The sequence below is a fragment of the Epinephelus lanceolatus genome, chromosome 9, assembly GCF_041903045.1.
Source record: "Epinephelus lanceolatus isolate andai-2023 chromosome 9, ASM4190304v1, whole genome shotgun sequence".
NCBI classification, from domain to species: domain Eukaryota; kingdom Metazoa; phylum Chordata; class Actinopteri; order Perciformes; family Serranidae; genus Epinephelus; species Epinephelus lanceolatus.
In genome coordinates this window covers 47,202,947-47,229,755 of record NC_135742.1, presented here as the reverse complement: position 1 = coordinate 47,229,755, position 26,809 = coordinate 47,202,947, and the positions used below count along the sequence as shown (strand labels likewise).

General features: G+C 41.5%; 1 protein-coding gene across 3 annotated transcripts in view; it reads right to left on the bottom strand.

Annotated features, from left to right (window-relative positions):
- The window catches only part of tncb (tenascin Cb), a 194,080-nt gene that overhangs the window by 131,011 nt on the left and 36,260 nt on the right, over window positions 1–26,809 (bottom strand). For all 3 annotated transcript variants that reach the window (XM_033618445.2, XM_033618447.2, XM_033618449.2), the window contains exons 7-8: window positions 4,874–5,143; window positions 4,492–4,677 (exon numbers count right to left, since the gene is read on the bottom strand). In XM_033618445.2, coding sequence (XP_033474336.1) covers window positions 4,492–4,677; window positions 4,874–5,143 — 456 coding nt within the window. The remainder of the gene's footprint in view (window positions 1–4,491; window positions 4,678–4,873; window positions 5,144–26,809) is intronic.

Genomic DNA, 26,809 nt, shown 5'->3' with positions numbered 1-26,809 from the left:
TTCCGTGAGTGCTGATATAGAGTATAACATCAATAAAGTATATAAAATTGAAAAAATTAAATTAATTAAATTAAAAATTAAATTAAATCACTGGGACTTGTAACAGTAAAATCACTCCGCTCACAGGTGTTATAAACATAAATACAGTGTGACAGTTGGTTAATTAATTAACCAACTGTCACACTCACTACATTGAACCAAACTGACACTATAGCATTTCACCAAGAAGATGGATATTTTCCCGAAAAGTGAGTGGTCGTCAGGAGAGGACGAGGAAAAGGAAAGCCAGGACTCTTCTGTGCAGACCTCCAGATGTGTTTGTGTAACATCAGCCAACCTCGACAAACTGGAGAGGAGCAAAAATTAAGCGAACACGGTCAGGAAATATCAATGATCATCTGATGAGGTACTGATGAGGATGAGGGAGAGTAGAAGCTGAATCCGACCGTGCCAACATCCAGGTTTGCCAACGTTTCATCAGCCGAACTGGACGAAGTTACACATTTGCAGATCAATGTAAATACAAAGTAGCTTGTGAGTTCCTGGCGTGTGTGCTGCATTGCCTGTCAACAGACCGGGGGAACTGTTTTTTTCCGCAGAGCTACATAACATACTTAAATAATTTATTTCATCACCTTTTGTTAACATTTCCTTACTCAGCATTGCTGTTTAAGCTGTTGTTGAACTGTTGTACTCAAGGTTGTGACGTTGTACTGTATATCATCACGGCTGTAATTGTCTTCGACCGAATCACAGCCGTGACAATATACAGTACGACATCACTCCCTCTCGTGTGATATTGCTTAAATATATGTACATGAGGGGGTCAGAATATTAGAAACACCTCTGAATATAATGCAGCCCATTAGAACAATATCACAAAGTGTGACCTCAATTCTCCCCCTGCAGGCCCAACACCCGCAGAGGGATACGGAAGGGATCGATGCAGTGTGGATCGGGCAGCAGACCAAGGCAGGGGCCTTGGCGGTCCGATCCTCGGCTACGGAAGTTGGCTCTTGGGACATGGAATGTCACCTCTCTGGCGGGGAAGGAGCCGGAGCTTGTGGAAGAGGTTGAGCGTTACCGGCTAGATATAGTCGGCCTCACCTCGACACATAGTTCCGGCTCTGGAACCCAAGTCCTTGAGAGGGGCTGGACTCTCTCCTTTGCTGGAGTTGCTCTGGGTGAGAGGCGGAGGGCTGGGGTGGGCTTTCTGATAGCCCCCAGACTCTCTGCCTGTACGTTGGGGTTCACCCCAGTAGAAGAAAGGGTTGCTTCCCTGCACCTTCGGGTCGGGGAACGGGTCCTGACTGTTGTCTGCGCTTATGTGCCGAACAGCAGTTCAGAGTACCCACCCTTTTTTGGAGTAACGAACACCATGTTCAAACATAAGGATGTCCATCGGTGCACGTGGCACCAGGACAGCCTAGGGCGCAGGTCAATGATTGACTTTGTAGTTGTATCATTTGACCTGCGGCCGTATGTTCTGGACACTCGGGTGAAGAGAGGAGCAGAGCTGTCAGCTGATCACCACCTGGTGGTGAGTTGGATCAGATGGCAGGGGAGGACGCCGCGCAGACCTGGCAGGTCTAAACGAGCAGTGAGGGTCTGCTGGGAACGCCTGGCGGAAGAACCGGTCAAGATGATCTTCAACTCCCACCTCAGGGAGAGCTTCGACCGCGTCCTGAAGGCGGAAGGGGGACATTGAGTCTGAATGGGCCTTGTTCCGCTCTGCCATTGTCAAGGTGGCTGTTGTGAGCTGTGGCCGCAAGGTCGCTGGGGCCAGTCGCGGTGGTAATTCCCGAACCCGCTGATGGACACCAGAGGTGAGGGGAGCCGTCAGGCTGAAGAAGGAGGCCTACTGGGCATGGTTGGTCTGTGGGTCTCCGGAGGCAGCTCACGGGTACTGGTGGGCTAAGTAGAGCGCAGCAGCGGCAGTCGCAGAGGCAAAAACTCGGGTGTGGGAGGAGTTCTGTGAGGCCATGGAGAAAGACTATCGATCGGCTCCAAAGAGGTTCTGGCAAACCGTCCGGCGCCTCAGGGGGGGAAGGCAGCAACTTGCTCACATTGTTTACAGTTGGGGCGGGGAGCTGGGGTCAACTGGGGACATTGTCGGGCGATGGAAGGAATACTTTGAGGAGCTCCTCAATCCCACCAACACGTATTCTAGTGAGGAAACAGAGCCGGGGGTCTCGGGGGTGGGTCATCCAATTTCTGGGGCAGAAGTTGCCGAGGTAGTGAAGCAACTCCGTGGCGGCGGAGCCCCGGGGGTGGATGAGATTCGCCCTGGTTATGTCAAGGCTGTGGAGGTTGTAGGGCTGTCTTGGTTGACGCACCACTGCAACATTGCATGGACATCGGGGGCAGTGCCTCTGGAGTGGCAGACCGGGGTGGTGGTCCCCATCTTCAAGAAAGGGGACCAGAGGGTGTGTTCCAACTACAGGGGGATCACACTCCTCAGCCTACCCAGTAAGGTCTACTCCAGGGTGCTGGAGAAGAGGGTCCGGTCGATAGTTGAACCTCAGATTGAGGAGGAGCAATGTGGTTTTCGTCCCAGACGCGGAACCATGGACCAGCTCTTTACCCTCGCCAGGGTGCTGGAGGGGGCATGGGAGTTTGCCCAGCCAGTCCACATGTGTTTTGTGGATTTGGAGAAGGCTTACGACCGTGTCCCCAGGGGCATCCTGTGGGGGGGGGCTCCGGGAGTATGGGGTTGGTGGCCCCTTGCTAAGGGCCATCCAGTCCCTGTACCGAAGGAGCATGAGTCTGGTTCGCGTGGCTGGCAGTAAGTCGGACCTGTTCCCGGTGAGGGTTGGACTCCGCCAGGGCTGCCCTTTGTCACCGGTTCTGTTCATAACTTTTATGGACAGAATTTCTAGGCGCAGCCGAGCGGTGGAGGGTGTCAGGTTTGGTGATGGGAGGATCTCGTCCCTGCTTTTTGCGGATGACGTCGTCCTCCTAGCTCCATCGAACAGTGACCTCCGGCTCTTGTTGGGACGGTTTGCAGCCGAGTGTGAAGCGGCTGGGATGAGAATCAGCACCTCCAAGTCTGAGGCCATGGTCCTCAGCCGGAAAAGGGTGGATTGCCCACTCCGGGTCGGGGGGGGGGAGGTCCTGCCTCAGGTGGAGGAGTTTAAGTATCTCGGGGTCTTGTTCATGAGTGAGGGTAGGATGGAGTGGGAGATTGACAGGCGGATTGGGGCAGCGTCAGCAGTGATGCAGGCGCTTAACCGGTCCATTGTGGTGCAAAGGGAGCTTAGCCAGAAAGCTAGCCTCTCAGGGGTCAATCTAGGGTCAATCTATGTTCCAACCCTCAGCTATGGTCACGAGCTCTGGGTAGTGACCGATAGAACGAGATCGCGAGTACAAGCAGCCGAAATGAGTTTCCTCCGTAGGGTGGCTGGGCTCAGCCGTAGAGATAGGGTGAGGAGCTCGGACATCCAGGAGGGACTTGGAGTAGAGCCGCTGCTCCTCCACATCGAGAGGAGCCAGTTGAGGTGGTTCGGGCATCTGGTAAGGATGCCTTCCAGACGCCTCCCTTGGGAGGTATTCCGGGCATGTCCAACTGGGAGGAGACCTCGAGGCCGCCCCAGGACACGCTGGAGGGATTACATTGCCCGGCTGGCCTGGGAACGTCTCGGGGTTCCCTCGGAAGAGCTGACGGAAATGGCTGGGGAGAGGACTGTCTGGGCTTCTCTGCTGAGGCTGCTGCCCCCGCGACCCGGACCCGGATAAGCGGAGGACGACAAGTATGAGTACGAGGACAACGACTACAAGTACGAGTGACCTCAATTCTAAAACTAACAGGCATTGGAAACGTTGATGCAATGGCAGAACAGTTGCATGAAACTGCAATAGACTGTAAAGGTTTGCCTACCACAGTGGCAACTGAGTCTGTTTATATATATATATGTATATATATATATATGTATATATATATAATGTCATAATAGAATTGTATGTACAGCCATGATAACAGGACAAACTTCATCCGCTGCAAGACCCTGAGATGTGGTTGAACCACCCATTCTCATTCCTAGGTCATCAAATACTGATGCTTTGCCACGTCCCCTTGGCATCTCATACACACACACACACAAGGCTTCCCTTAGCATCTATATTTGACACACAGCTGTCCCCTGGGTGAAACATGTTGTAACACGTGGTTAACACTGTCAAATGCCGTGGTTAGGTTCAGGCAACAAAACTTCTTGGTTAGGTTTACAAAAAAGAGTATGTTCTGGGGTAAAATAAGTATTTAAGGTGATGTAAATGTAAAGTTACGTAATGGTAGTTTAAAAAAAAAGTCTTGACCTTTGCATTTCCACATAACAGAAACTGCAGTCTAAGCATTGGTATTTGACCAGGAAATGAGAATGGTCTTGAGAAAACTAGCTATTGGACTAAGATTATACAAACACTGGTGTTTGTGTCTTATTTTGCATGTTGATAGCAGTTTGTGTGTGTGTGTGTGTCTCTTGGATTCAGTACCTGTAATCTTGGCCTGCGTGTTGTCCTTGGGTCCTGGTGGGAAGAGCAGCTCTCTGTGCTCCCCTCCAGACAGAGGTCCATACTTGATGCGGTAGTTGTCAACCGGAGCTTGGCTGTTTCTCCACTCAACAGTGATGCTCTCGTCTGTCAGCTCCACTGTCTGCAGGTCACTAGGGGCATCCAGGTCTACACAGAAATGGACTTTAGATCAGATGTAACCATACCCCAACCTACATTCAGCTGTAGCTGAAGTTGATACACAGCTCATTAAACTTGGCAATGATTAACAGTCAGTGGCTGTGCGCATTTGTTATCTGTGAGGGAGGTTGTAATATAACAAGTTCGGGTACTGAAAACACATAAAATTGTTATTTCAGTCTACCTGTGAGGAAAGACTCATAGACAGGAATGCTGGTCCGTTCTCCCCTCCTAGCCAATAGAGACACCTCGTACTGGGCATCAGGAGTGAGGCCTACCAGGTGGTACTGGGTGTCAGTGGAGGACAACTCTACCATGTTGCGATCAGCAGGGTTTGAGCTGGGCCCATAGGATACGCTGACTCCGTCCACCTCAGCCACGGGCTGGAACCAGGTCACCAGGGCTGTGGTGTCTGTCACATCACGAACATCTACCTGGCTGGGGGCATCGATCACTGGAGAGGTAAGGGGTTACACAGCGAAGGCTGTTTAAGGACACTCGTTAGCAAAAAGACTTTAAAATTGATACCGTATACATATATATACAGTACAGGCCAAAAGTTTGGACACACCTTCTCATTCAATGCGTTTTCTTTATTTTCATGACTATTTACATTGTAGATTCTCACTGAAGGCATCAAAACTATGAATGAACACATGTGGAGTTATGTACTTAACAAAAAAAGGTGAAATAACTGAAAACATGTTTTATATTCTAGTTTCTTCAAAATAGCCACCCTTTGCTCTGATTACTGCTTTGCACACTCTTGGCATTCTCTCCATGAGCTTCAAGAGGTAGTCACCTGAAATGGTTTTCCAACAGTCTTGAAGGAGTTCCCAGAGGTGTTTAGCACTTGTTGGCCCCTTTGCCTTCACTCTGCGGTCCAGCTCACCCCAAACCATCTCGATTGGGTTCAGGTCCGGTGACTGTGGAGGCCAGGTCATCTGCCGCAGCACTCCATCACTCTCCTTCTTGGTCAAATAGCCCTTACACAGCCTGGAGGTGTGTTTGGGGTCATTGTCCTGTTGAAAAATAAATGATCGTCCAACTAAACGCAAACCGGATGGGATGGCATGTCGCTGCAGGATGCTGTGGTAGCCATGCTGGTTCAGTGTGCCTTCAATTTTGAATAAATCCCCAACAGTGTCACCAGCAAAACACCCCCACACCATCACACCTCCTCCTCCATGCTTCACAGTGGGAACCAGGCATGTGGAATCCATCCGTTCACCTTTTCTGCGTCTCACAAAGACACGGCGGTTGGAACCAAAGATCTCAAATTTGGACTCATCAGACCAAAGCACAGATTTCCACTGGTCTAATGTCCATTCCTTGTGTTTCTTGGCCCAAACAAATCTCTTCTGCTTGTTGCCTCTCCTTAGCAGTGGTTTCCTAGCAGCTATTTGACCATGAAGGCCTGATTGGCGCAGTCTCCTCTTAACAGTTGTTCTAGAGATGGGTCTGCTGCTAGAACTCTGTGTGGCATTCATCTGGTCTCTGATCTGAGCTGCTGTTAACTTGCGATTTCTGAGGCTGGTGACTCGGATGAACTTATCCTCAGAAGCAGAGGTGACTCTTGGTCTTCCTTTCCTGGGTCGGTCCTCATGTGTGCCAGTTTCGTTGTAGCGCTTGATGGTTTTTGCGACTCCACTTGGGGACACATTTAAAGTTTTTGCAATTTTCCGGACTGACTGACCTTCATTTCTTAAAGTAATGATGGCCACTCGTTTTTCTTTAGTTAGCTGATTGGTTCTTGCCATAATATGAATTTTAACAGTTGTCCAATAGGGCTGTCGGCTGTGTATTAACCTGACTTCTGCACAACACAACTGATGGTCCCAACCCCACTGATAAAGCAAGAAATTCCACTAATTAACCCTGATAAGGCACACCTGTGAAGTGGAAACCATTTCAGGTGACTACCTCTTGAAGCTCATGGAGAGAATGCCAAGAGTGTGCAAAGCAGTAATCAGAGCAAAGGGTGGCTATTTTGAAGAAACTAGAATATAAAACATGTTTTCAGTTATTTCACCTTTTTTTGTTAAGTACATAACTCCACATGTGTTCATTCATAGTTTTGATGCCTTCAGTGAGAATCTACAATGTAAATAGTCATGAAAATAAAGAAAACGCATTGAATGAGAAGGTGTGTCCAAACTTTTGGCCTGTACTGTATGTGTGTGTGTATATATGTATATAAATATATATATATAGGTATACAGTGGTGGAAAAAAGTTTTCGGACACCCTTAAAATTTTACACAATCTCAAATATTATCATGAAATATTTGTGGAAAAATCTTTTTTGTGTTTCAAAAGGTGTGGCTGCATTAGACAGATACAAACAAATACAAATTATATATTTTTGTTTATTGTTTACAAGAAAAACTAACAAAACTAAATTCTTGACAGTTTCAATATGTCACTTCTCAAAACTGTCAGTGTCAAAGTCAACAAATAACAGAGAATGTGTTCAAAACTGAACAAAAAATAAATAAACCATCACATCATCAAATTAATATTTAGTAGTCCTGCCATTGGCACGTAGTAGAGCTCTAATCCTGGCTGGCATGTTCCCCACGAGCCTTTCACACTGTTGAGGGGTAATCTTGTCCCATTCTTCTTGAATTACTGCTTTTAATTCTTCTAAATTCTTTGGTTTATGCTTTGAAACAGACCTTTTGATAATCCACCACAGATTTTCAATGGGGCTCATGTCCGGGGATTGAGCTGGCCACTCTAAGACCTGGATACTGTGCTCCTGCAGCCAAGTCCTACTGGCCTTGGATGTGTGGCAAGGGGCATTATCTTGTTGAAACATCCAGTTTTTACCTCGACGGAACAGTGCACGCGCAGAAGGGAGCATGTGGGTTTCGAGAATGGTACAATACTTGGTAGAGTTCAATGTGCCATCACAGACAGTGAGATGACCAACACCAGCAGCACTCATGCATCCCCAAACTATGATACTGCCTCCACCATGCTTGACAGTAGGTACTGTACATGCTGGAGATAATGCTTCGCCTGGCCTTCTGCGTACCCTCACATTAGTAGGAGGAGGATAAAGCTGGAAACTGGACTCATCTGACCACAAAATCTTCTTCCAGTTCCTGGCTGTCCAGTTCTTGTGTGCCTGGGCCCAACGACGCCGGGCTAACCTCTGTCTCTCATTGATCAGGGGCTTCTTGATAGCCTTGTAGGACCTTAACCCATGATCTAAAAGTCGGCCACGTACAGTGCGGGTGGAACACTGGACACCAGTTTGGTTTGACCACTGCTGCTGAAGCTCCTGTGATGTCATTCGGCGGTTTTGCCTGCACATGCGGATCAGGATGCGGTCATTTCTTGCTGAAGAAACCCTTGGACGCCCAGATCTTGGTTTGTCTTCCAAGCTGTTGGTTCGTCTGTATTTCTGCAGAGTGTATCCAACTGCTGAAGGACTGCATCTGCACTTCCTGGCTATCTGGCGGCAGCTGAACCCTTCCTGGCTGAGAATCTTTATCTTCAGGCGTGTTTCCTGCATTAGGTTCCTTGTTCTAGCCATTTTTGTGTCTGAAGAACTTTCAAATGTGCTGGCTTTATGTAGACACGAAGCTTGGCAACAAAAATTGTGTCTTTTAATAAAAAGAACGACCTTCATCACTGGTACCAAAATGACCCAATACTCAAAATTTCTTATGTATTTTTATGGAACCAATCAATTTTAAGTTTTTAATGGCTTTTTTAGGATTTATTTAGTATTTTGGCCGTGACTGTACTAAAAGAAATTGCACTTGAAGACCTAAGAGTGATTCTTAATGCAATATTTCACAAATGCATGGGGTGTCCGAAAACTTTTTTCCACCACTGTATATGTGTATGTATGTATATATATATATATATATATGTGTGTGTGTGTGTGTGTATGTATATATATATACACTGAACAAAAATATAAATGCAACACTTTTGTTTTTGCTCCCATTTTTCATGAGCTGAACTCAAAGATCTAAAACATTTTCTATATACACAAAAGACCATTTCTCACAAATATTGTTCACAAATCTGTCTAAATCTGTGTTAGCGAGCACTTCTCCTTTGCCGAGATAATCCATCCCACCTCACAGGTGTGGCATATCAAGATGCTGATTAGACAGCATGAATATTGCACAGGTGTGCCTTAGGCTGGCCACAATAAAAGGCCACTCTGAAATGTGCAGTTTTGTTTTATTGGGGGGGTCTGGGGGGGTCAAATCCAGTCAGTATCTGGTGTGACCACCATTTGCCTCACGCAGTGCAGCACATCTCCTTCGCATATAGTTGATCAGGTTGTTGATTGTGGCCTGTGGAATGTTGGTTCACTCCTCTTCAAGTTGCTGGATATTGGCAGGAACTGGAACACGCTGTCGTATACGCCGATCCAGAGCATCCCAAACATGCTCAATGGGCGACATGTCCGGTGAGTATGCTGGCCATGCAAGAACTGGGATGTCTTCAGCTTCCAGGAATTGTGTATAGATCCTTGCAACATGGGGCCGTGCATTATCATGCTGCAACATGAGGTGATGGTCATGGATGATTGGCACAACAATGGGCCTCAGGATGTCGTCACGGTATCTCTGTGCATTCAAAATGCCATCAATAAAATGCATCTGTGTTCGTTGTCCAAAACATATGCGGGTTGGCGGGTCTCAGACGATCTTGGAGGTAAACATGCTGGATGTGGAGGTCCTGGGCTGGCGTGGTTACACGTGGTCTGCGGTTGTGAGGCCGGTTGGATGTACTGCCAAATTGTCCGAAACGCCTTTGGAGACGGCTTATGGTAGAGAAATGAACATTCAATTCACGGGCAACAGCTCTGGGAGACATTCCTGCAGTCAGCATGCCAATCGCACGCTCCATCAAAACTTGCGACATCTGTGGCATTGTCCTGTGTGATAAAACTGAACATTTCAGAGTGGCCTTTTATTGTGGCCAGCCTAAGGCACACCTGTGCAATATTCATGCTGTCTAATCAGCATCTTGATATGCCACACCTGTGAGGTGGGATGGATCATCTCGGCAAAGGAGAAGTGCTCACTAACACAGATTTAGACAGATTTGTGAACAATATTTGAGGGAAATGGTCTTTTGTGTGTATAGAAAATTTTTAGATCTTTGAGTTCAGCTCATGAAAAATGGGAGCAAAAACAAAGGTGTTGCATTTATATTTTTGTTCAGTGTATGTATACATACATATATATATATATATATATATATATATATGGGATAGAATAAACTTTACACAATTAAAATGCAGCTAAAATCATCATCATGTGTTTAGTGTTGTAAACAATCTTTCTGTCTGTTAGAGGATCTGTTCTGAACAGGGAGGAAACAGAAAGCCTGGAACAATCAAATAATTCTACTGCTCTATAACAATATAAAGGCTCTTTTTTTACCTATCACTCTGGACTTTTGTCCATGCAGGGGTAATGTTTTGACAGTGATCTGGTTGTTCAGTGGCCCGATCCTCTGAAGATAATCAGCTCAAGAGCAGGTTAGCTTTTCAGCATAAAAAGTGAACCAGCTTTGTAGTACTGAAAACCCAGGGTTAACCTGAAGTAACCTTCCTAAACCCAAATCCTGTTTCATAGTACAAGCCTCTGGTAAGTTGACCGAAATTCATATGTCAGCAAGCCATAAAAGTGTTTGGAATTTGCCTAGCTCCTTTTGGCTAAACATTTATGTAAAAAACCTATGATATTTAATTCATAGACCTGATAAATATGGGGTATGAATAGTCAACTATTGTTAGCCAACAATTTCCATAATGATGTATTAATATGCAAACGAAAGACAACAGATCCAACTCTGAAACAGGACTTGATTACTTAGTCAACAAAGATTTACGAACAATGCAAAATGAATAATAGCTGATTAAAATCTTGTGACCAGCAACCAAAGAAATGGAAATTGGAAATGTAAAGTCAGTAAGTATAAGAGCTTTATATTGTTAGTGTCATGTTAGCCTTCTGAAAATATTAACATCTGGCACTGATTTCATACTTGCAATGTAAACCCTATGACTCTATCATTGGCAAATGAACCTGTTCATACCCATGCTGATTGGTCCTTGGGCAGGGATGATCCATTACACCAGTGGGGAGCTTAGGTTAAACACCATCAGAAGATGACAAAAGCTGCAGAAGATGGCTAACATTACACAAACCAGCAATGAAGGAGAAACTTTCAATTCAATCTCTTCAATCTTTTTTTCATCTGAGCCAACAGTGATTCTTATTGAATCATTTGCCTTGCCTGATCTTACGAAAGTTCTGCATGGGTAGAGGGCAGTTTACACACCCAAATATAAACCTAATACATATCAATAATTATCTTACAAAAATGCATTTGAACAGTACAATTCAACTTTAATAACTCTGGAAGGATAACAGCATGGGGGACAAATGTAGGGAAGATTTTGGTTATACTGTTTGAATGTATGTTTTTACTATAGAATCCCTGTCAGTGGGAAATGATCCCTACCATATCCATGCTAATTGGTTGTTATGCAAGGATTGTCCATTAGACCACAGCAAATCTTACATTAGACACCATCAGAATATGCAAATACTGCAGAGGATGGCTAACTTCACATAAGCAAGCGATAAAGGACCCACAGTCAATTCAGTCTCCATGAAATATTCTATTTCATTGGAGTCATCAGTGATTCTTATTGAATCCTTTGCCTTGCCTGACCTTATCAAATTTCCTGCATGGGTAGAGGGGAGTTTAAACACCCAAATGCAAACCTGATAAATACCAATGAATAATCTTACATAAGAAAAACAAATTCAAACAGTACAATCACACTTCTTTAACAGTCCGAGGAGGATAACAACATGAGAGAAGTGTATAGCAAGGACTTTGGTTGTACTGTTTAAATGCATTTATTTACTATTCACTATTAACTAGAGACCTGGCAAAAGCAACCATTCTTTAAAACCAGTACAGCTCTAATATGTGTTTTGGGTTAGGGGTAGATATGTTATTTTACTTAGTTTGTAGTACAGTGTTGGTTTGTTTTTTCACACTACCACTACCACAGTATAAGTCAGAGCATTTTATGACATTACTGGTAGAGATATTACATTGTTAGGTTTTATTTGATTTTTGATGGCGTTAACAGCCAATTTTCTTACATTTTCAGCATAATTGTTCAGGAACTGATTGGGTGCTTTTGAGTAGAAGAAGTGTGTGTGAGTTGAAAATGTTTGTATACATATTCAGTTTATCGGCTGTTTGGGGTGAGTAAACACAGGCTGTACAAACAGTCCAGTGATTGGATCCATGTTCTGTCAAAACAAACATCACAGTTTCCCAGTGTGTGTCTGCTGTCTTATTCTAAGCAGTATCAAGACCACCACCCATAACTGGCTGCATCACAAAATGTGAAAAAAGGGCCATTTTTGTGTTGCGAATTTGTGTTTGAGCAGAGGAAGAAGTCTTTCACAGTAGTTATATCACTGGTGTTGGGGCCTTACTCCAGTCATAGAAGTGAACCCCAACCATAGATAATGAAAGTTGGAAGCACATAGAGGGCTGGATCTGGGGAGTGTCAGAGTGTCAGGGTGTTATTCATGAATACAGTCATTTAAGCAATGCAGGTGCTGTAAATGTGACAGCCTTCTTGCATTTATGAGGTTATTCAGATGAAATCCTCAGGCCATGAAGAGCGCCTTTTCACCAGTGCTTAAATTGATTTGTCACATGCAAGTAACTTTAGGAAAGCTAACCTTCTGCACAGGGCTGATAAAGTGAAGAATCTGTATTTGAGCTTAGCACAGATTTGTCTTCTGAGGGTGCTGCAAGTGTGTCGTTTTGGTGTCACAGTAGGGTTCTGCTGTGGAGGTTGCTGTCCCTGAGCCTGATTGCTCAACTGACAGGTGCCTCCCACACATGGTGGGTTGGGTTAGAGGGGGAAGAGAGAAGAGAAAGGAGAGACAAGGGAGGAGAGAGGAGAGGAGAGAGGAGAGAGCGGGGGGAGTTGCCTTACATAATTAGCCCCTCAGCATGCAAATCCCACAGTGTGTGCCCACAAGTCAGTGTAATGGGAGACATTTTGTCATATGGAATACTGTAAATTCATTATGTTGATCTGTTCTGTACAACATCTACTGCACGTCTGTCCGTCCTGGAAAAGGGATCCCTCCTCAGTTGCTCTTCCTGAGGTTTCTACCATTTTTTCCCCCCCGTTAAAAGTTTTTCTGGGGGGAGTTCTTCCTTATCCGCTGTGAGGGTCCAAAGGACAGAGGGATGTTGTATGTTGTAAAGCCCTCTGAGGCAAATTGTGGTTTGTGATACTGGGCTTTACAAATAAAAATGAAATTGAATTGAAATTAACACAGCCTGAGTGATATGGAGAAATATGAACCTCATAATCCACGCAGTGCTGAAACATGGGCATACATACATGTGTGCACTAGTGCAGGCATAAACTGTGGATATACAACACGTTCATCCCCTTTGACTTTATCTTGCATTACAAGGTTTGTTCAAAAATATATCTAGCGGGAATTTTTGGTCAAAACTGTACTGAAAGAATTTAACTAAGAAAGAGAATGAGACGTTTTTGTTAATACACAAACTCAATGTTTCACAAGAAGCTTCATTAAGTTGATATGTAAGATAAGATAAGATAGAACTTCATTTATACTGAGGGAAATTGATATGAAGCAGCTGAAATACAAATTTACAGGTGTGAGGATACAAAGTGTGCAATATACCAGAACCCCGTTAAAGGGGTTTTTTTGGGGAGTTTTTCCTTATCCGCTGCGAGGGTCATAAGGACAGAGGGATGTCGTATGCTGTAAAGCCCTGTGAGGCAAATTGTGATTTGTGATATTGGGCTTTATAAATAAAATTGATTGATTGATTGAACAAAAATAACAAAGCAGAAGAGGCAAATGTATAGCAAGGATAAAAACAATATAACACAAATTTAAAATAATTACATATTAGTTAACAGTTAGGTTCAAAATATAAGAACTAGCTCAAAGTAAGGTGCAAACATGTATATATATATATATATATACAGTACAGGCCAAAAGTTTGGACACACCTTCTCATTCAATGCGTTTTCTTTATTTTCACGACTATTTACATTGTAGATTCTCACTGAAGGCATCAAAACTATGAATGAACACATGTGGAGTTATGTACTTAACAAAAAAAGGTGAAATAACTGAAAACATGTTTTATATTCTAGTTTCTTCAAAATAGCCACCCTTTGCTCTGATTACTGCTTTGCACACTCTTGGCATTCTCTCCATGAGCTTCAAGAGGTAGTCACCTGAAATGGTTTCCACTTCACAGGTGTGCCTTATCAGGGTTAATTAGTGGAATTTCTTGCTTTATCAATGGGGCTGGGACCATCAGTTGTGTTGTGCAGAAGTCAGGTTAATACACAGCCGACAGCCCTATTGGACAACTGTTAAAATTCATATTATGGCAAGAACCAATCCGCTAACTAAAGAAAAACGAGTGGCCATCATTACTTTAAGAAATGAAGGTCAGTCAGTCCGGAAAATTGCAAAAACTTTAAATGTGTCCCCAAGTGGAGTCGCAAAAACCATCAAGCGCTACAACGAAACTGGCACACATGAGGACCGACCCAGGAAAGGAAGACCAAGAGTCACCTCTGCTTCTGAGGATAAGTTCATCCGAGTCACCAGCCTCAGAAATCGCAAGTTAACAGCAGCTCAGATCAGAGACCAGATGAATGCCACACAGAGTTCTAGCAGCAGACCCATCTCTAGAACAACTGTTAAGAGGAGACTGCGCCAATCAGGCCTTCATGGTCAAATAGCTGCTAGGAAACCACTGCTAAGGAGAGGCAACAAGCAGAAGAGATTTGTTTGGGCCAAGAAACACAAGGAATGGACATTAGACCAGTGGAAATCTGTGCTTTGGTCTGATGAGTCCAAATTTGAGATCTTTGGTTCCAACCGCCGTGTCTTTGTGAGACGCAGAAAAGGTGAACGGATGGATTCCACATGCCTGGTTCCCACTGTGAAGCATGGAGGAGGAGGTGTGATGGTGTGGGGGTGTTTTGCTGGTGACACTGTTGGGGATTTATTCAAAATTGAAGGCACACTGAACCAGCATGGCTACCACAGCATCCTGCAGCGACATGCCATCCCATCCGGTTTGCGTTTAGTTGGACGATCATTTATTTTTCAACAGGACAATGACCCCAAACACACCTCCAGGCTGTGTAAGGGCTATTTGACCAAGAAGGAGAGTGATGGAGTGCTGCGGCAGATGACCTGGCCTCCACAGTCACCAGACCTGAACCCAATCGAGATGGTTTGGGGTGAGCTGGACCGCAGAGTGAAGGCAAAGGGGCCAACAAGTGCTGAACACCTCTGGGAACTCCTTCAAGACTGTTGGAAAACCATTTCAGGTGACTACCTCTTGAAGCTCATGGAGAGAATGCCAAGAGTGTGCAAAGCAGTAATCAGAGCAAAGGGTGGCTATTTTGAAGAAACTAGAATATAAAACATGTTTTCAGTTATTTCACCTTTTTTTGTTAAGTACATAACTCCACATGTGTTCATTCATAGTTTTGATGCCTTCAGTGAGAATCTACAATGTAAATAGTCATGAAAATAAAGAAAACGCATTGAATGAGAAGGTGTGTCCAAACTTTTGGCCTGTACTGTATATATATATATATATATATATATATATATATATAAAATGTATACAATGACATTAACAGGTTACCAGTATGAATGATAAATAAAATAAGGTTGCTTAAAATTATATTTGTACAGTGTCAGATCTGAGGTAGTTGGTATCAGAGTACCAGAGTGCATAGGTTAGCAATTATAACGAGAAGCTTCCATATGATGTTGAAATTAAGGCTGCAACTAACGATTATTTTCATTGTCGACTAATCTGTCAATTATTTCTTTGATTAGTCGACTAATCATTTTATCGAAAAATGTGTTAAAATGTTGAAAAATGTCGGTCTGTCTCTCCCAAACCCCAAAATGATGTCATCTAATGTTTTGTTCCATACTCATGCCAAAGGGTTTTAATTCACCATCATGGGAGAGTGTGTAAAGCTGCCAATATTTGAGTGTAAGAAGCTGCAACAAGAGTATTTTGGGGCACTTTTATAGTACTTTTCTATGAAAAATGACTCAAACCCATTAGTCGACTACTAAAATAGTTACATATTATTTTAATAGTCGACTAGTCATCGATTAGTCGACTAATCGTGGCAGCCCTAGTTGAAATGAGAAATAGTTTAGTCAGTGCCCAAGAGAAACACTGTAGCCTAGATGGAGACATGCTGCCACCACCTCAAGGGCGGATGACTTGATAGTACAACAATGTGATGTGTTTAAAAGATCACTCATTTTGGGGAATATACTTATTCACTTTCTGCTGAGAGAAAAGCAACACCACTGTCATTTTTGTCTGTTAGATAGTAAGCTGGAGGCAGGAGATGACTGCTTAGCACAGAGACTGGAAACAGAGGGAAACAGCTAATCTGGATCTGTCCAAAGGTATCATAAAATCCACCTATCAGCACCTCTTAAACTAACTGACATGCTGTTTCTTGTTCATTTAATCCATAAAAATAACTAGCTGGGGTTTCATGGTGAGTTCTGTGCTAAGGTATTTCTTGACGGGTACAGAGATCTCCCTGAGTCTCCACTGTTTGCCTCGCAATCTTGTGATGACAGAGGTCACAAATTCCTCTTGTTTCCAGTCTTTTTGCTAAGGTATAATAACTTAGTCCTCCAGCTCTGGCTCCATACTGTATTTAGTGTGCAGAAATGAGAATGCTATCAATCTTCTCAACTAACTCTTGGGAAGTGAGAGTATCTCCCAAAATTTTAATCTATTGCAACTATTTCTTAGATGGACATTAATCTCAGTAGCCTTTCTCTCATCAGCATCTCAACCAAGTACCCCCACTGTCTGTCAGCAGTAAAGACCTTAGTACCCTTCCTGATCTCATACCGTGCATCTCTTACGCTTTAGATATTGTGAAATGAACAAAAGTTCTTTAATTTGACTCTTCTCACAAGTCATCTACCAGGTTATTTAATCCATATAACAGGGTTTTAGAGTGCAGGGTGCATGTTCCATGAGAATATAAAACAGTGTGTGCTGCTCACAAGAATGAGGGATCCAGCCATCTCAATACAACACAACTACAGATAAGGTATTATCACTGCACTTCTCTCTCTGTGGCTGTACTATAGATGGCAAATGTAACAAAAAACACCTTAATGTGCTCTCCCTGTAATTTACCAGCCCTGCTCTTACTGCTGAGTGTATAAGGAAAGGTTACGATAGGCCTCTAATGGCCTGTCCGTGCATTTCTCTGATTTTTTTCTCAGTGCTGGCTATTTTCACATAGTTAATAAGCAAAGATGTTACCTGACCCACTCTTAGACAGAGCTGCCATTTATTAAACTTAATGCTGAATGTAGCAAATATTGCTGTGCCTGTTGAAGCTGCTATGTTGAAACAGAAGTTTCTCAGCAGCCTGGAAAGCCAGCCAGTAAGGCTTACTTTTAAAGAAAATACACATTTAACTCCAACAAGAGTTGGAGATGTGTTTAAACTGCCTCCCAGTCAACACGATGAGGACACCTAAAAATGTCAATTTATTGGTTGGTCTAGCTGGTGATGTCACAAATTCAAAACCTGTTTTCTCTCTTTATATTGCGTCCCAGCATTGAGTTGCTCGGAGTGATACAAGCCATTGGGCTTTATAGCCTGATGAAGCTATCTCAGAACTTGCCAATAGCTCTTGATATCCATATTAGTTGTTTTTTTAACTACCATCTAAATCACAACAATGCAATAAAATCTAATGAACTTATCCCTCATGGTTGATATTTTAAGCTGTTTTCAACACTCTGTTGGGGGTTGCATGATAAATAACCCAGTTCTAGAACCCAGTGAACCTACACAAGGTATGAAGGTGACAACATGATTTTGATTTGATTTTTTTTTCTCAGGAATTTCATAGCACAATGACTCAAAGGAGTATCATGACACAAAATCTCAGAGGATAGCACTTAAAAGCACAACTAAAAACATTTATTTATAAAGTGATCCTCAATGGAAACACAAATAAAACACTGAACCTTACAAATCAATGGAAACAAAGAAATTACAATATAAACCTACTCATCTCATTTGCAACTCCATGACCATGGTTTACATTTTCTCCCTCATAGGTGAACCATTAATACTAAGAATGAGCATTACTCTTCTGACCCCACCCTTTGCTCAGAAGACTTGGGCATACCACACAGCTAACATATGATATAGCTTATTTTCTCACTTTGACTTTTCAATCTCTAGTATTACTTGCTCTCACAGAGGTGAACTGGAGTGGTGTCATGGGTCAGGCATTCTGAGCCTGCAACATATGAAACCTGTAAAGGTGTTTCCTTTGAGAGTTAATATACAGACTCCACATCAATGATACCTCTTTATTGAGCACAATATCATGCAAATTGATCAGATTGGGGTGTTATAATTAAGGCTCAAAAATTCAATTTTGGAAAGGCCACATCACTCACACTGTAAGTCAAACTGACTTCAAATCTGACACGCAAGTCAAGCTCAATGTGCTCTACTAAAAATCCTCATAACCATTAAGGTCTACCCACTAGATTTTCCATTTTTTTGAAAAACACATTTTTGACATCTGATTTTTACCAAAGTTTATGTGGATCATCTCTGGGCCAAACATAACAATAGGTATCAAAAGCTTATACCTTATTGTGCTTTGAAGATACTGACCAATGAACTTTAGAGGGGGCGCAGCTCACCACATAAATATACCTTACTCCATAACCATTGGGCTGATCATCAAAAAAAAAAAAGGTAATGTCTTAAGAATTACAAGGAACATATCCTAAAAGTTTTATTTTAATTGACCACTATGGGGCACAACAAATGCGAAAATGGGCATGGTATAACACATATTAGACTGTGAATGAAAAATTATTGTCCAATCATAACAAAACTTACAGGATATGTTAGACAATAAAGATGAACTACATGTGTGGCACCACAACACCGTTTTAATTTTGTTGAAAAACACTTATTTTGACATTTCCTTCTAAACCATACGTCAGATTCGTACCAGATTTTCTGTAGATCATCACTTGACAAAGATTGTCAAAAGTTATCAAAAGCAAGGTGATATCTAATTTTGATGTTAGTTTTGAGTTTTGATGATAATGACCAATGTACTTTTGGGGGGAGGGCACGGCATAGCACATAAATAGGAACAGCTGAGCAAATCATCACAAAAGTTACAGGAAATGTCTCTATAAGTGCAATATACCCTGAAATTCCAATTTAAATCCACCACTAGGGGGCACCACAACTGCAAAAAATGGGCATGATATAATACAAATCAGAAATTGTTTGTCTAGTCATTAAAAAACATGCATGTTTGGGTGTCAACAAGACATTCTCAAGTGCCCCTCTACGACTCATTAGACCTGTCAATGACAAAGATAGTATAAAATCTGCAATTTCACCAACTGTATCGCATCTTTGAGGTTCTCCAATGGTGCTAGAGCAACAGTCATTACACTGTAAAAAAAGGATTTTTGAGGGTTGTAAATACAATCTATGCAAATCGTTTTAAAAGTTACCTTAACATATTAGTCATAAATCTAAAATATATTATAATGGGTCAATTTTACCTGCACTACCCATTTTCTAACAGTAATAACTGTAACATAAAAATGAATAGTAAAATTTACCCAAAGAACCTGGGATGTGCGCTGCAAAGTGCATCATTTGGACTTGGGCGGACGGGAGTGTCTGCTACCTGCTGTCATCCCTTGAGCTCCTGCTTTGAATGTAAGTAAAGATTCCTATCTAATATGCTGCCCTGTATCATATCGGGATGCAAATGTTGACAATGTTGACAAATGTTGCATTCGGTCCGAATGCAATGATTGGTCGGAGTTTTCTCCTGTCCTGTCTGTCTTCCCCACGTGGAGGCCTCCGACTGACGTAACCGCTTGCGTAACATCCCACAATCTAATCGTAACACTGACACTAACACTGAGAATTGTCTATTGTGATCAAGGGCAAGGAAGTGCTGAGCTGGTGTTGAAACCGAACCAATGCATGTATGCTGTTGATGGGATTGACCTACGCCCTCAATCTCGATGCTCAAGAACACCTTTGAAGTATTCCAGAAACTTTTGCTTGAACTTGATGGAGTAAAGCTGTTCAAGAAGGTCCACAGCCTTAAAAGAAAGCTAATGGAATGTTAGTGGAACTGTTTGCACCAAAGTTCTGGCACAGACTGACGTTTCCCTTTTCATCCCAAAAGACTTTTGGTCCATACAGTTTCAAGAACTTGCTGTAACCGATCTTGGTTGGTTTTGTTAGCACAAAAGACTGTTATACAATGCATACCACTGATTAATTAGGTAATAGGGATGCACAATGTGGTAAAAAATTTAATTCTGATTGTTTTGACTGAAACTGCGATATGCTATACACTTAGTAGGAATGATCATTTTTGTATCACAATTTTTTAACTTTTACTAGGGTAAAAAAACTTAAAACATGATGATGTGATATTTGTTGGGGTCTGTACCAAACAAGCATTTTTACTTTTCTTTAGAAGAAGATTCTTAGGCTGGAACATCTTTGCAGCACTATAGCACTTAATTATATAATGCTATTTTCTTTGCCTTTATTAGAAAATTGCAATTTTGTTGTGTTTCTATGATTTGGATATTGCACCCGGTCATATTGCAATTGTGCAGCCCTATTACTTTAGCAGCAGTGTGAACTTCTTTTGAAAACAGTCAAAATAAATGCACCTTATTGTCTAAATGAGACATAGCATAGCACTTTGTAACTTGCAGATAGACACTGATGTTGTTTTAATGATTTTTTTTTTTTTTTGAGCAATCTTAAATACCTCAAACGGTAGAAATGTTTTGTAATCCAGTTGTTCAAGAAACTTAGTACCTCATTTGCAGTTGTTAATAATGTGCATACAAGACAGGGTTTGTTTTTTGAAATGTTTAGTGATCCAGCTGTGCAGAAAGTCACACATTATTGTTGTTTAAGAAATGTGCACATTTCAATCTGTTGGCATGTTGGCATCTTTACCTTAAATGGGTAGAAATAATTGTCGTCTCGTTCAGAAACTTGCAACCACATTTGAAATTGTTAATAGCATGAACATGAGACAGTGTACTGTTTGAAATCATTTGTGATCCATTTGTGTGATCTCTAGTGTAGGGCTGTTTGGATGGACAGCCCTACACTAGAGAGTTGTAGAGTTTTAGAGATATCGGCTGTAGAGATTTCTGCCTTCTCTCAATTATAATGGGACTAGCTGGCACAAGCCCTGTAGTGCTCAAAGCACCAAAAAACACATTTGAAAAATTCCAGAACAGTGTGTCTTTACAAAAATCATGATCTGGTTGCTCAAGCAGTTTCAATTAGGAACTACAAAAGTAGTTTCAGTAGAGTAACCTGGTAATTATTTCTGATTTTTAATTTTTAAACATATATATTTTTTGCTCTTTGAGCATCCCAGAGCTTGAACCATTTAGTCCCATTATATCGAGAGAACAAAAATGTGTATTTTTGTTTTCAGGGTAAACTGCCCTTTAAGTACCTCAAATAGAAAGACATTGTGCTTTAGTTGTTCAAAAAAGTATTTCACATTTTAAGATGTTCATGGCATGAGGGCTGTGTTGAGTGTTTATGAGGAAGAAAACCTTCAAGTACTTATTTGAAAACTAGTTAAACTAGCTTTTGTTGAATGTAAATTATGTACAGGGTTTGATTCATTTACTCGATTAAAAAAAGTGTTGCTGACAACAATGTCTCCTGTGTCTAAATATAGGTTTTCAAGTAAATCTAACCTTCTCTGAATAAGTAATAGTTAATTCATCATATTGATTAATTATTAATAATAATTATTAAGTAGATTAAATCTGCCTATCAAGAGTTAATATTACTCAATTTTTATAGGTAATTAGTTGTATAATGTAATCAGAAAAGTTTGGTAGAATTAGGTAGACCTAATTTGTTTTAGTTTCATAGCTGTTGAGTTAAGGTACTCTTTACTCAAAAGAAGGGATGAAATTTACTTAAACAAAATTCGTGGAAATTGTTACCTCATCATTTTTGGATAAATTCTATAGGTTTTTTACAGTGCACCCAGGGTGTTCTACTCAAAAACCTTTTATATTCCAAGGGTTTCATCTAGAACCCATCCAGTGGGTTCTACTAAGAACCTTTTTTATATTCAAATTATCATGGTTTTATTTTAGTAGGACAGTGTGAGGCCAAGGGAACTGCGTCCAGCAGCCTTGGGCTTCATGATGCTCCTAAAGTGCCAATGCTTACAGTGCAACCCACGACACTCACGGTGCACAATCACATTTTAGGGGATGGAAATTTTGTGAAAGCACTACTACTACAGCCTTTATTATTTCATTGGTGCAGTGGATCTCAACTCCACTAGAGTGCTCAGTGGCAGAGCGGACAGTATCTTCTGCCATTAACACTTACTCTGTTCAATACAGATAAATGATTAACTATTGTGTGTCATGAAATGATTGTAAAGACATTAACCATGACAGAACACAAGTAAAACAAATTGATTAAGGGGATTCTAGATACATCTACATTTAAAAATACCTTTCGAAACATAGGCCCCATGTTTTGTTGAGACTCTCCTTCTCTCTTTGAGTGGGTAGATATTTTGTTAATGTTTGTTTTGTTTGCTTTTTAAACTCATACTGGTTTGTTTGTTTGTTGTAAAATGTTGAATTATCTTGTACTTTGTATTTTATTGTATTTTACTTTGTATTTTACACTGTAAGGCGACCTTGAGTGCCATGAAAGGCGCCCAGAAATAAAATGTATTATTATTATTATTATTATTATTATTATTATTATTATTATTATTATTATTATCCTTGAAGAACTCTTCCTTCCAAAAAGTGTTCTTGGGATGAAAAGGGTTCTGGAAACCCTCCGTCTCACAAAAACCCCCTGAGGATCCCTTTCCTCTAAAAAGGGTTCTTCAGAGGCAAATTGTTTTGGGTAGAACCTCAGCCCTTAAAGAAGAACCCCTTTGGAATCATTATTTCCAAGAGTGCATGGTAAAATGTGTCATAAAAATGTCATAAAACAGTCATGAAAAGGCAGCCCATTCTCAATTCCAATTTGTCAAATACCGCCACATTGTCACTAATTTCGGTGTCATACATGAACGCAAAAAGGCACCTTTTGTGGCGGTATGATACGGCATCAGTTTATATTGCCACCTGTAAAAACCTATTCTAAGGAGCTAAAAAGTCCCTATAGGGTGGATGGGAGTGGAGGTGAATAGGTCCAACAAACTAAACCCTGGACTTTCATCTGGGAGTCTGCTGTTCATCTCTGTATGAATATTGAGCCAAACCATGATGTATCTATTTGTGAGGGCTTGAGGGCTGGTTAGGTTTAAAGCACCGCCTTGTTAGGTGGGGTCAGAGGTAGCTCCCTGCCTTTTTAAGGACAGGTGAGGGCAATTAGTGCGTCTTTGTCTGAGGCCTGGTAGATGTGTGACTGCTGTGTCTGTGCAGGTAAGGGAGATTTGGGGAGAAAGATGTGTTATATTGCCTTATGGGAAATCTAATGAGGTTTCTTGTATATTTAGCTGTGGTGTGGCTGTGTCCTGAGTGATCCAGACTGAGTATGCTCCTTAGCCCTGTGCCGAAGAGGTATGTCTTAGTTAACTTTGGGTTTTATTAAACTATAGAAATATCACTAATAATATATTAATCTAACTCTTCAGGAAAAGATTTAGCTCTTCCATCTCCCCTGTTTGAGCCAGGGTAGAGCCTTTCAACTATTGTTGTTTGTCAACAATCAAAAGCATTGGTTTATTAATTCTTACTATTCATCTAAAACAGGAGAAATATGATCTCGTTTCTTAGTTCCTGTTAGTACACGTGCTGCTGCATTCTGAATTAGCTGGAGAGTTTTTAAGGACTTACTAGAGCTACCTGATAATAGAGAGTTACAGTAATCCAGCCTTGAGGTAACAAAAGGGTGGACCAATTTTTCTGCATCTTTTCGGGTCAGGATAGGCCTAATTTTCGCAATATTACGCAGATGAAAAAATGCAGTCCGTGAGGTTTGCTTTAAATGAGAATTAAAAGACAAATCTTGATCAAATATTACTCCGAGGTTTCTTACGGTAGTGGTAGAGGCCAGAGCAATGCCATCTAGAGAAACTATGTCATCAGATAAAGAGTCTCTGAGTTGTTTGGGGCCAAGAACAATAACTTCAGTTTTGTCTGAATTTAACATCAGGAAATTGGTGCTCATCCAATTTTTTATGTCTTTAAGGCAGTTATGGAGTTTAGTTAATTGATTACTTTCTTCTGGCTTCATCGATAAATACAACTGTGTATCATCCACATAACAATGGAAATTTATAGAGTGATTTCTAATGATGTTACCTAAAGGAAGCATATATAGAGTAAATAGGATTGGTCCGAGCACAGAACCTTGCGGAACTCCAAAACAAACTTTGGTACGTAAGGATGATTCATTACGAACGTCAACAAATTGAAAACGATCAGATAAATAAGATTTAAACCAGCTTAGTGCAGAACATTTTAGGCCAATTAAGTGATCCAGTCTCTGCAGTAGAATTTGATGGTCAATTGTGTCAAACGCCGCACTAAGATCTAATAAAACAAGAACAGAGACGAGTCTTTTGTCTGGAGCAATCAGAAGGTCATTTGTAATTTTAACTGGAGCTGTCTCAGTGCTATGATGCACTCTAAATCCTGACTGAAATTCCTCAAATAAATTATTATCCTGGAGAAAATCACACAGCTGGTCTGCGACTACTTTGTCAAGGATCTTTGACATAAAGGGAAGATTAGATATTGGTCTATAGTTGGCTAACACCTCTGGATCCAGGGTGGGCTTTTTTAGGAGAGGTTTAATTACAGCTACCTTAAAAGACTGTGGTACATAGCCTGTTAATAAGGATATATTGATCATATCTAATATATGAGTGTTAACTAAAGGAAAGACCTCCTTAAGGAGCCTAGTTGGGATGGGGTCTAAGAGACACGTTGATGATTTAGATGAAGAAATCACTGCGGTCAATTCTTGAAGAGAAATTGGGGAGAAGCAATCTAAATATATATTAGGTTCTACAGCTGTGTTTGAGGTTAGATAGGTAGGCCTACCATCTGAGGGCAGGAGGTCATGAATTTTGCCTCTAATAGTTAGAATTTTTTCATTAAAAAAGCTCATAAAATCATTACTGCTAAGGGCTAAAGGAATACAAGGCTCAATAGAGCTTTGACTCTCAGTCAGCCTGGCTACAGTGCTGAAAAGAAACCTGGGGTTGTTCTTGTTTTCTTCTATTAATGCTGAGTAATAGTTTGCTCTGGCATTGCGAGGCCCCTCTTATAAGTTTTGAGACTGTCTGTCCAGATTAAACAAGATTCTTCCAGTTTGGTTAATTGCCAATTCCTTTCAAATTTTCGCGATATTTGTTTTAACCTACGGGTTTGAGAGTTATACCAAGGAGCAAACTTTCTTTGCTTTGTTAACTTCTTTTTAAGAGGAGCTACAGAGTCGAGCATTGTTCGCAGCGAGCCTACGGCGCTATCAACAAAATGATCAGTTTGGGAGAGGTTAAAGTCGGCACGGGAAACCTCTGTTACTGAAGGTATTGGTATTGAATTTAACGACGAAGTAATCTTTTCCTTAAATTTTGCGACAGCACTATCTGATAAACATCTAGTATAGTAACTGTTGCTGAGTGGCGTGTAATTGAGTAAAAAGAAATCAAAAGTAATCAGATAATGATCTGATAGCGAGGGATTCTGTGGAAAGACTTTTAGGTTATCAATTTCAATTCCATACGTCAGAACTAGATCGAGGGTATGGTTAAAACAGTGAGTGGGTTCATGTACACCCTGACTGAAGCCAATGGAGTCTATTAATGAGATAAACGCGGTAGCCAGGGAGTCATTATCAACGTCGACATGAATGTTAAAATCGCCTACAATAATAACTTTATCTGATTTAAGAACTAAACTGGATAAAAACTCTGAGAATTCAGATACAAATTCAGAATATGGGCCAGGAGCACGGTACACTATAACAAATAAAAGTGGCTGCGAGGTTTTCCAGGTCGGATGTAAAAGACTAAGAACGAGGCTTTCAAATGAACTATAATCTAGTTTAGGTTTAGGGCTGATTAACAGACTAGAGTTAAAAATGGCTGCAACTCCCCCTCCTCGGCCGCTGCCTCGAGGAATGTGGGTATTATTATGACTGGGAGGAGTGGACTCATTTAGACTAACATATTCATCTTGACACAGCCAGGTTTCTGTGAGACTGAGTAAATCAATATGATTATCTGATATTAATTCATTTACTAACACTGCTTTAGACGATAGAGACCTGATATTTAACAGTCCGCATTTAATTCTCCTGTTTTGTCTTTCTGTCACAGAAGAGGTTTTAATTTTTATGAGGTTGTTATGCACAACTCCTCTTTGTTTAATTTTAGATTTAAATAATTTAGGTGGTCGGGGGACAGACACCGTTTGTATAAAACTATGAAAACTATGGCTGGGTAACTGAACTAGAAGCTCAGAGAGGCGTTTAGGACTGCAACTCTCTGTCCTGGTCTCAACTCTGGGTTGTCAGGGATTTAAATTACTAATAAAATTTGCCAGGTTCCTAGAAATGAGAGCAGCTCCATCCAAAGTGGGATGAATGCCGTCTCTCCTAATAAGACCAGGTTTTCCCCAGAAAGTTTGCCAATTATTAACAAAACCCACATCGTTTGCTGGACACCACCTGGACAGCCAGCGGTTAAATGATGACATGCGGCTAAACATGTCATCACTGGTCAGATTTGGGAGGGGTCCAGAGAAAACTACGGAGTCCGACATCGTTTTTGCATATTCACACACCGAGGCAATATTAATTTTAGTGACCTCCGATTGGCGTAACCGGGTGTCATTGCCGCCGACGTGAATAACAATCTTACTGAATCTACGTTTAGCTTTAGCCAGCAGTTTTAAATTTGA